Source organism: Macrobrachium rosenbergii, chromosome 19 (assembly GCF_040412425.1).
Source record: "Macrobrachium rosenbergii isolate ZJJX-2024 chromosome 19, ASM4041242v1, whole genome shotgun sequence".
In the NCBI taxonomy this organism is placed as follows: Eukaryota; Metazoa; Arthropoda; class Malacostraca; order Decapoda; family Palaemonidae; genus Macrobrachium; species Macrobrachium rosenbergii.
Window position 1 is genome coordinate 35,929,578 of NC_089759.1, and position 12,449 is coordinate 35,942,026.

At 36.5% G+C, this 12,449-nt stretch overlaps 1 protein-coding gene across 1 annotated transcript in view; it reads right to left on the reverse strand.

The window, feature by feature from the left end:
• Positions 1 to 12,091, reverse strand: part of LOC136848831 (uncharacterized) — a 54,038-nt gene extending 41,947 nt beyond the window's left edge. The window contains exon 1 of the mRNA XM_067121572.1: positions 11,766 to 12,091. Within this exon, the coding sequence (XP_066977673.1) occupies positions 11,766 to 11,772 (7 nt within the window). The 5' untranslated portion in view covers positions 11,773 to 12,091. The remainder of the gene's footprint in view (positions 1 to 11,765) is intronic.
• Positions 12,092 to 12,449: the final 358 nt, after the last annotated feature.

Sequence of the window (12,449 nt, forward strand, 5' to 3'; positions counted from 1 at the left end):
TCGAAGACGTACGATGTACGAGGATTTGTTAAGAGCGATTTGAAGTTTTCATGAAGGTGAACCTTGGGCTAAAATTTGTAAATATGAAATTAATTGGTTGGTGTCGAGCAAGTCTAAGGCAAGAGTGTGTTATGTCATGATGGCAGCAGCTGTAGATGCAAAGTTGTAGCATTAAGAAAAAACGTTAAGGACGGAGTGTAGAATCGTTTGATGTTTGCTGATGATACAGTATTAGAGATAGCGCAGAAACTGGTAAAAGAATTTATATTGGTGAGGGAAGAAATTTGAAAGTTTCTTTTAACAGAGTTAGGGAATAACTAAAAGGAAGTTACAAAAGCTGAAAAATTAGTGTCAGTGTGGATAATGCAAGGATGGCAATGGGTTTTGGGCAAAGTCAGCGTGCGAAAGTGGGATGAGAGAAGAGGCGAATTATAAAACAGGTGAAGTGAGACAGATATTGTGATATCTGTGACGGGTTTGAAAGGACAGAGAAGTGTCCGTGGATACAAAAGAAGTAATGTATGAAGGCACTTTTGAGCCAAGCCTCCTTTATTGAAGTAAATATTCACCTTGCATATCACGAAAGAAAAAAAAAAGACACTAGCAATGAAAATGAACTGTTTGCGCGAAATATGAGTAACAAGAGATGGTTTGGTTATAAAGAGAGAATTAGTAAAAAATGCTTATAGTTCAGAAGCTTCAGGGGGTCAGAGGAGAGGAAGGCAGTGACTGCTAGCTGGCTGGGGAGATGAGTTAGGCCTCAAAGAACCTTCATACAGAGAAACTGAGTGCTCATCCAAGAACGAGGTGCGTGTTCAAGTTGTGCACGGGGCCGACGTACTGCTGAATAAATGAAGCATTTGATTTTATAGGAGTTTTCTTCTCTGGGGCTTCATTTTATTCATCAGTTGAAGATGAACGTGACGGCGACTGCTACATTTTAAAAGAACACTCCTGTATGGTCAAATAAGATTATATATATATATATATATATATATATATATATATATATATATATATATATATATATATATATATATATATATATATATATATATATATATATATATATATATATAAGAGATAGATAGATAGATAGATAAATAGATAGATAGATAGATAGATAGATAGATAGATAGATATACGGAAGTGTGTATGTGTGCGAGAGCAAACAATCGAACGATTGGGAATGCGACCAAGGTTTTCTAAAGCAGTTGGCTCAGTATCACATGTTCGGGGAGACCGGTCTTGGCTAACCCGTAATAGCTCACCATGGTATGAGTCCTGGATTCGCGTTGGGCTGTCAGCACGTGGCTGTGCTGAATGACAGCCTGGTGCCCTTAAATTTGAGTCATTCCCTTGGCTAAAGCCTCAATCTTGAGACGCGAGGGACTCTTCTTCTATGAATGGCCGAAAGGAGTGGACAGTCTGCACTCAAAGGTTTTAGTTTAGTTATAAGCAAAAGTATCCTGATGTTTCGTATAAAACACGACTTGAAGGTCAATGACTTTGCAAAGCAATTTGCACCTAAAGGAATGACTACTTGTCAGAAAAGAAAAATAAGAGAATATTATCATGTAGATGTGAATGGGTGAACTACATATTTTTCGTCTTGGTTCATTAATTTCAAGTTGAAAATTTAAGTGAGCTGTATATCCGTATTTAATCTACGGTCTTTTCATCGTGACGGTTTTATTGTAAGCGCGCATGCGCGTGTGCGCGAGTTGTCTTTTATGATAACCTATTGCTACCATAAAAATTTACGACGTTACTATTCTTCCTGTCTGGCTTATTGTTATTTATAATGTTTTTGCAGAGAGAGAGAGAGAGAGAGAGAGAGAGAGAGAGAGAGAGAGAGATCTGAACTTCGCCACTTAAAATTTACTGGCAAACTTTTTATCATCTTCCTCTTTGGTGCGTTTGTAGCAAAGATGTGAGCTGCTTGAAATTCCGACAGTGTCTGTCTGACAATCATGAGAAAAAAGTAGCAGGCCTTGGAGTTCGACAACACCGCAGTAAAACTACTCACGAACGATAAGCTGTTGTTGGTGAGTTAATGTAGGAAACATAAAACCACGGGACCTAATCAGGGTAAAGATAGCTGTAGCAGCCGCTATCCGCATTATTGCTGGCATGAGAATCACTATTGTTTTAATAAGATTACTTTATCGTTTTTGTACGCGTTGGATTCACTTTCAAATTGTTCGCATTTTAAGGATATCTCATGATAGTAATAATAGATAAAACTGTTTTAGCTGCTTATCGTAATTAATGTAAAACAGCATTAGCATATTTACCATGGACACGAAATAATGGTAAATTAAAAAAGTTTTTTTAAACTTTCGAAGGCCCTGATGTAGGTTCACAGGCGGGAAGAACTAGGAAACTCTACGGGGCAATCCTGCCACATTTCAAAAAAGTTGTACAAGTATTGCAGACTTGAATTTACGAATCCCTCAGCAATACATCAAAATCACATAAGTCACACCTAGACTTATCAATAGAGATTAGAAAGTTACGTTTTTCCAGACAGTTCTGCTTAAATGCCTGAGAAACGACCAATTTTCAAAATTAGTTGTTAGTAAGTCATTCAGAGCCAAGCTATTTGATATTGCTTTCAATATGACATCAAAATGGGGTTTTCCTTTACATAGCGAATCGGATGAAGGTCACTCGCATTCATAATAGATTTGAGTGATATGGTCCAATTTGACCAAGGTCTGGCGCCGGAAAAAAGTAGGAAGGAAAATATCAATAAATGGAAGCAAGAATCTGTACAATAAGGAATAATAAGGAATATGGGGAAGGCTAATAATAATAGTAATAAAGTAGGAATAACGATTGTACTGACAATAACAGCAAAAGTCACAATACTGATAATTTCATGTTACTTCTTTCGTATTTATTCTGTTCACAGAAAATTATGTCAGAATACATTTTCATTGCCAACAACCTCAACCCAGACAACAAGGCCTGGCTGACGCCCCTTCCCCCCCAATCCCGCCCCCCCACAACCCGTTCCATTTTCATATCAAAACAAACTCTCTCTTGTACTATCAGAGAGACGGTAACACTATCCGCTTAGTCTAAGATTTTAGTTTTTTCTGTCGTTAACAATCTGTTCACAGTCTTCATGATTTTTTTTAAATGTCAAAAGTTCCAGTTCATATTTGTATTAGTTAGATCTTTTAGAACTTGAGAGTTTTAAGCTCAATTTAAGCAGATTTTCGTAAAAATTATCCTTAACGAGACGTGCACAATTGCACTTTGAAATGTAATAACTCTGCTTCGACGCAGAGATCAATAGAAGGGTCCCCTACTGTCCGTTTCTAACCTTAGGCAAAAAATGAGCGAAAAAGAAAGAAAAACGATGAAGGAGGAAGGAAAAAGTGTGGGACTCAAACCTGCCTATGTCAGGATAGGAGAACGTAAGGAAAAAATAGGCCGAAGTTGTCGTTGTTTTTCAAATTTCATTTTAAATTTTCCGCTCACTTGTTCCTACGGCTAATGGAGTACATGGGACACGCGGAATGCTTAGCCTGACCTTCGCTACTGTTCGTGTGGTTATTACATCGATAAAGTTTTCGAAATCGCTTCAGTAAAGTAGATGAAAGGCTCGCGAGAGGAGACAGCATGCATTCCCATAGCCTGAGCCTGTATTAGAAGAGCATTTTCTTTATAGATTCAATCAAAGTCTTGCCGCAAAATTTTGAACTTTCAAAAAAACCAGTGTTCAAAGCCGCCTCAAAATTTCTTTAACCTTGTCGTCAGACTAATAACAAAAGTCAATTGCAAAATATAAAACTCTTAGCCGAACTAATATTAAATCGCAAAATGTTGGGCCTTGTAGCCAGACTAATGTCAAAAGACATTTACAAAATGTTGATCCTTTCATCCAAGCTAATGTCGAAAGGCAATTTCATTATTTAGAACCTTTTAGCCAACCCAGTGTCAAAAGGCACTGGACTGTTTTAGAACCCTTTAGCTTAACTAATGTAAAAAGAAAGTGGCAAAATTTAGGACCTTGTAGAACAACACATTAGCAAAATGTTGAACTTTACAACCAAACTCATTTCGGAGATCACTTCCAAAACTGAGAACCTTTTAGTCAAACTAATTTCAAAAGGGAGTACCAAAATCTAGAGCCTTTTAGCAAAACCGATGTCGAAAGACAGCCGCAAGATGTTGAACCATTTAGCTAAACTGATGTCGGAAGGCAGTCGTAAAATTTAGAACCATTTAGCTAAACTAATGTTTAAAACCGAAACATTTGCCAAAAAGATGTAAAAACGAAGGTGTAAAATTTTGAACTATTTGGACACACTAACTTGAGCGGACAGTCGTAAAATTCTGAGCTTTATAGACAAACTAATGTCTAGTCCCAGACAGTCATAAAACACAGAATCCTTTAAAGCACTCGCACAATTTAAAATCATTTAGCAAATTAATATGAAAGACAGTCATCAAATTTTGACAGTTTTAACCAAAATTATTCCATAAATTTTGAACAATTCATCCGAACTAATGTCAAACGGCAGTCATCATATAAGCAAGATTTCATAACAAATAACAAAAGAAGCTACGATAAACATTAAAAGCTGCCTGAAAAGTGCCCATAAGCGACAATGGCACCATCTTGGTGCCCATATGAAATGCCCGATAGACTAAAACTGGTCAATTGCATGGCAAATATTCCTTCTCCCTTGACAAATAATAATGGTCCCATAGCTCGTATTTTTTCCCACCAAATTTTCCACCTCATGCAAAAAAATCCGAGTTAATTATGTTTTAACTTCTCCCTTCCATAATGTCGCATTGCTACGCATCACCACAAAGCTTATCTTTAACTTTTTGTAATTTCTAGTGGCGTGCAAATCATAAACGAATGAGCTGAGAGTTGTGTGGAGAAGGATGTTTTGGTAACGGTCAGTAAATGACATTAAAAAGATGATTTTTTATTAGAAAGATTAGAGCGAATGCTGTGGACTCCGATGTGTTGTTCAAACATTAAGTGACGATTTAAACCAGTGGTTCTTAACCTGGGAGCCGCGCCCTCCTAGGGGAACGTCAGCAATTTCCAGGGGAGGCGCTAGCCCCAAGGGAAAAATGAAAAATTCTCTAATTATATTCGCTATTCTCTTAACAAGAGTGAGGAACTAATGTTTAGAAGTTTATGAAAAAATGCAAAAGTATTTCCGTGTAACGTTAGTTTCCCGAAGTCTACTACTCTCGTTAGACTCGTTGGGCTTGTCATGTTTTGTGGTTATTTACTTCTCAACCTATCCCTCGAAACCCCTTCTCTTTCTCTTTTTTTTTTATTTTCCTTTAAATCTGGGAGGGAATTTTACTTATAGATGCAAGGGGAGGGGGTGGTGGGAGATGGAGAGAAGGACCAGCTCTTAGAGGGGGTGTGGCAATAAAAAGTTAAGAACCACTGATTTAAACGAAGCAATGTATACCCAACCCCCCTCCTCTCAGTCAGTCCCAAGGTTCCCTTCAGTCCAGCACTTTTCGTTTAAGTGTGTCGTAGTAATCAGCCGTCTTAAATTAAAAATGCCCTTTAAACTTTGGAGTTCTCTTCCTGTTGTCAACCCACCTCATCATTTACTCTAAACACACCTCTTCATTTACTCTAAACCCACCTCATCATTTACTCTAAACCCATCTCAATATCTACTCACTTCATCATTGCAGATTTATTGCGCAACCAGATTTGATAAGCTTAGAAAATTAAATACAGTCTTAACTAACAAGAAAGTCACGGAGTGTGTTCTTTAGGACAAAAGACCTGGCGTCTATTGCGCTTTCGCATAAGAAATCACCATTTACACATGTTTATTAGTAATTTATATGTAACCAGAGATACATAAAATTCTCTTTCAGTCCTCTGTCACTTTAATATTATGCCAAAGCACTTAGAAAATCCATATGGTTAACATATCGCAAAACATAATGGAAACTTTGTTACGGGGAAACGTCTGTACTTACAAGAATTTGTGATAATGACTGTGATTTAGATGAGAAATTTTTAACTTGGTAATTAACGATTGCAGTAGCAGTAACGGACCGTAAGTAACAGAGAACTAAAGTAGAAGGAAAAGGAGCGGGGAATGTGTCTAAGGAAAGGATATTAGAAAAAGGAACAACGAAGGGAAAATGGGAAAGATAGACAAGTCACTAAAAGTCAAACGTCGCAGGGGTTCCAGCTCCTTGAACTCTACTTGAATTCCCGACTGACTCTGGGCGTTGACGGGAAGCTGCAATTGTCCACAAAGAAGGCTGAAACCCCTATAAAGCGAGTCAGTGAACGAGTTAGGAAAGGTATATATTAACCCGAAAAGCATCATGGTATCCTTCAAGGGGCACATTTCGGCACATGGACACATTCCGCCAGATGAAACGAGGATGATCATGTGAAGCTCAGTGAAGTTTTTGCTCGGCTGAGACCAAGTGCGCGCGGATCTTGCCTTGATCATTGCCATTCACCTTGGGAGCAAGTCTGTAGCACACTGGATGATAATTTCATTATATCACCAAGTAAGGCGCATGTGAGGAGAAACCGGGAGTAATGTGGTTATGAGGAAGAAGAAGGTGAGACAGAGTGGAACACCCTTTTCCATATTAATGTGGCACTGACAGAGACATGACATAGATAGAGAATACGCTGTTAGCATAAGGATTTAACGTATCCCGTCTCTAGGCCGACTGCCGTGAACATCGTGGAAAAATTTTCCACCTTGGGACATTTGTTGGTGGAAAGACTTTCGAATGAGTATGGTTTTTTCCTGATATTTGTTGTGGTAGGGTTGCCATAAGAAGTTCAAGAGGATTTTTAAGGCGCACTCATAAATGAATAGAGAATATGTAATGACTAAGATGATTTTGGAAGAAAGGGCGTTGGGTCTGGTATGAAACATGTACCATACGCTACCGGGGTCTAAGCGGTGTCAGGCAGGGCAGCCGATCGAGACTACGGTCTACCCCAAAGCCAAATCAAAAGTCCTTCAAAAGAAGGCATCGTGCTTACCCCATATAAAGATGGGAAAAAAAGCACGTTAAAAGAAGAAGAAGAAGTTTCCTTTTCTTATTTCAGGACAAAAAAAAAACGAAAATCTCCTTAAAACCCTGGCAGAATGAGTCTTCCTTATCATTTAATTCAGAACTCGAGCTGGAGTTCAGAATAAGAGAAACGACCGGCCTCAGTTCAGTCTGTAAGCAATGACTAGATATGTCCATACAACGCAGGTACATAAATATCAAAGGCTGTTGAAGAGGTCAGCCATGTTTGAAAGACCAAGTGTGCAAGAGGAGCAACCCTTGAGAACGCCATGTGAATGGACTAGTGGCTGAACGATAAGTAACTCGGCAAGGATGAACGGAGTCTCATTGTCTTCTATTAGGATAGGCATTAGATTTTGTCCTTAAATAGCCAAACACACGTTGTGAGGGACCCTTCTTCATGGCTATTTTTCCTAACAGATGGGAGAAGCAGCTTTAAGTCTACAGCATGTCCGACTTTAGAGAATTCCCTTCTTAACATTCTTCTCTATGTTCTGATTTGCTCTTTCTTTTCGATTTGGGCTTTCTATTTTGTGAAACCTTCCTTAGCAAGTCTATTGGATTTTTCGGGGTTGTTTCATAGCATTTTTGGCAAATACTAATTAGGTGTGTCACTGCCAAAATGATCTTAAACAACGAAAAGTTATTTCCCCAGATTTTAGAGAAGTAATTTTATATTACCATTTGTATTTTTGTGTTTTCTACTAGTTTTTCAAAGCAATTAAAACGTTATACTTGATCAAACAAGGAACCTGGTTAATGTGGTAAATAATAACATATATATATATATATATATATATATATATATATATATATATATATATATATATATACAAATATATATAATATATATATACATATATACATATATATATATATATATATATATATATATATATATATATATATATATATATATATATATTTATTTATTTATTTATTTATATATATATTGTATATATATATATATATATATATATATATATATATATATATATATGTATATATATATATATATATATACATTTATATACATACATATAATCATGAAGCTACAAATGTCGTTTAATATCAAATTCACGCTACCTCGGGAATATCTCCGATGGAGAATTATCACCGAAGGGGAATTTATAAGTGATAAATGGATTGGTACTGCCAGGTCGCGATCCCTCGACACAGCACTTACCCAGCAACTCCAGTCGGCGTTACCACTGAGCTATCAAGAGAGGTATAAGTTAATGCCTAGTTTTCTATACTTATTTTACCCGTCCCAGGTGGGGATTTTGTACTTAGCCTCGGCATTAACCCACCTCCGCCATGATAGTTCATTGGTACGTTTGGAACACTCAGCTCTTATTATGAAATTTTTTTATCACACCGTGATTTATATACATATATATGTAAATTTTTTACTCACATCAGGATCGAACCCAGGTCTTTCAATTGAAAGGCCAGGCCGCCGCCAACCAGTTCATACAAGTCTTAAAAGAAGTTGGAGCCTGAATAGCACTGTACCCAAGGAATTAACTGGGCAGGCTAACTGCCTTGCATACCAGTGTGCTTTCCCCAACTACCCGCTGGTATGCAAGGCAGTTAGCCTGCCCAGGTAATTCCTTGGGTACAGTGGTACTCAAGCTCCAACTTCTTTTATGACTTGTATGGCCTGGTTGGCAACGGCTTTGCCTTTCAATTGAAAGACCTGGGTTCAATCCTGATGTGAGTCAGAAATTTATTTCTGTACCACACGTGATTGTGTGTTGATTATTTCTAATATATATATAAATATATATATATATATATATATATATATATATATATATATATATATATATATATATATATATAGATTTATGTATAACCTAAGTCAATGATGTTAATTCATTAACTGTTATAACCAAATCTGAGGTAGGTGATAATGCTCATCAAACGAAGGAAAGGGTAGGCTGGTTGTGGAGACGCAGATTTGGAGAGTTGGTTTTTCATTCCCAGTAATTCCTAACTTATTTCATTTAAAAGGTCGCATCTCCTGACCGCGTCTCCTTTCCACATACAGCATTAAGCAGCCAGATTTTATGCCAGACTGAAAAGCAATCGTTTTTCTTGACTTTGTGACATTAGTCTGATGAAGCGGTGTGACGTCAGTTTTGCACATTAGTGATTTAAGAAACGTTGCGGGGAGGTCGCTGAAACTTCCTGAAAGGTTCAGAAAACACGCAAGTGGCATGTCACCTTTAGGTACTCAGTCAGCCTCCACCAGGTGGTGCTCTTCTAACATGCCAAATTTGAATGGTCTTTAAAATACCTGTAATTCAAGCTCGCTAATTTTTAGTAAAAGTATTTGTTTAAAGAAAAATATTTCAGCGCGAACTGTCATAAGCCGATCACGAAACATCAAACAGTATTTTAAAACTTTCCGCCCGCAAAGCAAAAGGCCCCTAGTCTAAAAGCCGCTGAACTTACTTAAAAAATTTCCTTCTTGGAAGTGGTATCTGTACGGAAGAATATTTTAACAGAACCGATATGGTTTTCATGGCGTTTGTTCTACCAAATGGAGGCGATAGGGTGCCTAGAAAGCTCGCCAGTACTCAATGATGGTTGAATCTTGACATTGTATAATTGATTAAGAGAATTTTATTTGCCGGCGTAAATACCTTAGCATGGATAGAATCATAAGGGAAATATGATATAAACTACAGTTAATATATGAATAACTTCTTGCTGTAATCTGACGGTATTTTATAAACCTAAAAGAAACTATATAAAAGAAAAATATAATGACTGCATTTCTACTGAATTACAGAGTCCAGGACTCTAGTTCTGCCGAAATATGTGATTTATCTATTTTCCATTAGAATCTCCTTAACTGATATAAAATAGTTTGCTTCGTGGCTGAAATAAAAAAGCAATAGGATGACAATGATGGTATGGATACGGAAATTATGGAATTTAAGCGTTTACTATGCAAATGAATGAATGAACGTGAAGATTACTAAACTGATCACGGGGTTTCGAGATTTTGATAACACTGACTGTCAAAAACAGCGCTGAATTTCTGGAATTTGACAAAAAGAAAGATAAAAAAATGTAAAAGACTCATTAAATGATTTTACTGTAACTTAAAATCAGATAATGGTCAGAAAATAAAAGTGGCTAAGTGCCACAAATTTTAAGCTCAGAAAATAGGTATAAAAGTTACGCCATACATTCATGGTATCAGAGTATACATTTCTTCAAGGATTGCGAAAGAAACCCACAGAGTAAGGAAGAAAAGGCAAATAAAAAGTGAAAGAAGGAAATCTCGAAAGTTATAGGCCCAGCTGAAAGGGTGAGACTCAGTGATGACTGAAGAGATCACAGTACCACGCGGCCTCTGCACATTAACGCAAACAAGAACTAAATTCGAAATACTAGTGTACGACAACAATATATATATACTGTATATATGTATATACACATCCATATACGTGTGTGTGTATGTACAGCAAGTATGTATATGAAAAATAATACCTCGTTCAGGCTAAGCTGTGACGGGCTGCAACGTTCGAACACACGCGTGCACGCGCACATGTAAAGACCTATATATATATATATATATATATATATATATATATATATATATATATATATATATATATATATATATATATATATATATATATATATATATATATATATATATATATATAGATTAACAGACATAGCGCCACAAATATCGTTTAATATCCAGTTCACTATCTATCGGGAATAACTCACACCCAAAGGAAACTATAACTGATTGGGGCTTCGTCACCAGCGGGATTAGAACTGCTGCACTTATCCATTATAATTCCCCTTCGGTATAAGTTATTCCTGATGTATAGTTAATTGATATTGAACAATACCTGTGGCCTGATGTTTATAAAACATTTATATATATATATATATATATATATATATATATATATATATATATATATATATATATATATATATATATATATATATATATATATATATATATATTTATATATATATATATATATATATATATATATATATATATATATATATATATATATACAGTACATGCATATATATATATTCATATATATATATGTATGTATGTATATATAAATGTCTTGTTTATCTAACACAATAAACATTCTAGACTTTCTAAATTTCATAAGTAAATGAACCGGTAATAATATTATACGTTTATAATAATAATAATAATAATAATAATAATAATAATAATAATAATAATAATAAGTTTTCAAAAACCACTCATACATCGATGTATTATCTATTAGGTAATAAAGAGATTTCGCAATTTTTACAATGTACCCCGTAATAATAATAATAATAATAATAATAATAATAATAATAATAATAATAATAATAATAATAATTCTACTGTTTTCGTCGTTTGTAGAAATCGTAAGTGTTTTCGGTAAAAGTAAAATGTGGATTAGTAAAAAAAAAAAAAAAGGGATAAATCTTCATTCTTGATTTTGCTCCAGTAACCCAACGCCCTGGATAGATAACGTAGTATGCCTATAAAAATGTTCAAATTCGCAAGGAGAAAAGCGTAATCACATCTGTTATGTTCATTTCCACATTTCTTTTGGATGTGAGTGTAATACAAACACGTCTTCGTGAAGTTCGTCCAAAAAGCGAAGATGACAAAAGCGCATGTGTATCCTAAGATGAAAGCGCAAGATTCTTACCTTCCATGTTTATGCCTCACACAGTATGCAGCGCTGAGTTGGACGCGGGGTGAGTTGGACGAAAAGTGGACCCCTTGCAGAACGCCGTGCGCCGATGAATGGTGGACGTTTGTCTGTTACTCTTCATGGAAGAAAAACTTGTGCATACGCAACACCTCACCACCTCCCAGGCAATGCAAGGAAGGAGGGACCCCAGCCATCACACGAACAGCAACCAGTTGCCACTCTGCAGTCTGCCACCAACACCTCGCCACTAACTGTTTTCATGAGTATTGCATAAGGCCTCTCTCTCTCTCTCTCTCTCTCTCTCTCTCTCTCTCTCTCTCTCTCTCTCTCTCTGTGTGGGACAGTCCCTCGGTTGTTGATGTCTGTGTTGTAGTGCAAATGTCGCTCCGCTCCGAGAAAACAGGTTGGAGGAGAATGCTCGGCCAAACTAGGGGGGGGGGTCACTTTGTGTTTGCGGAATTCTTCCTCCTTACTTTGGCGATGAAGGATTCATGTACCCCTTTAAACTCTACATAGTCTTTAACGCAACTATTGAGGGAACCACTGTGGACCCTTAAGTCATGTCGTGTGTGTGTGTGTGTTTGTGCGCGCGTGAGTGTTCCCACCAGAGTATGTTCATACGTGCGTAAATACCGGTATGATGTGAGTGCAACATCTTAGACTAGACTTATACTCTTT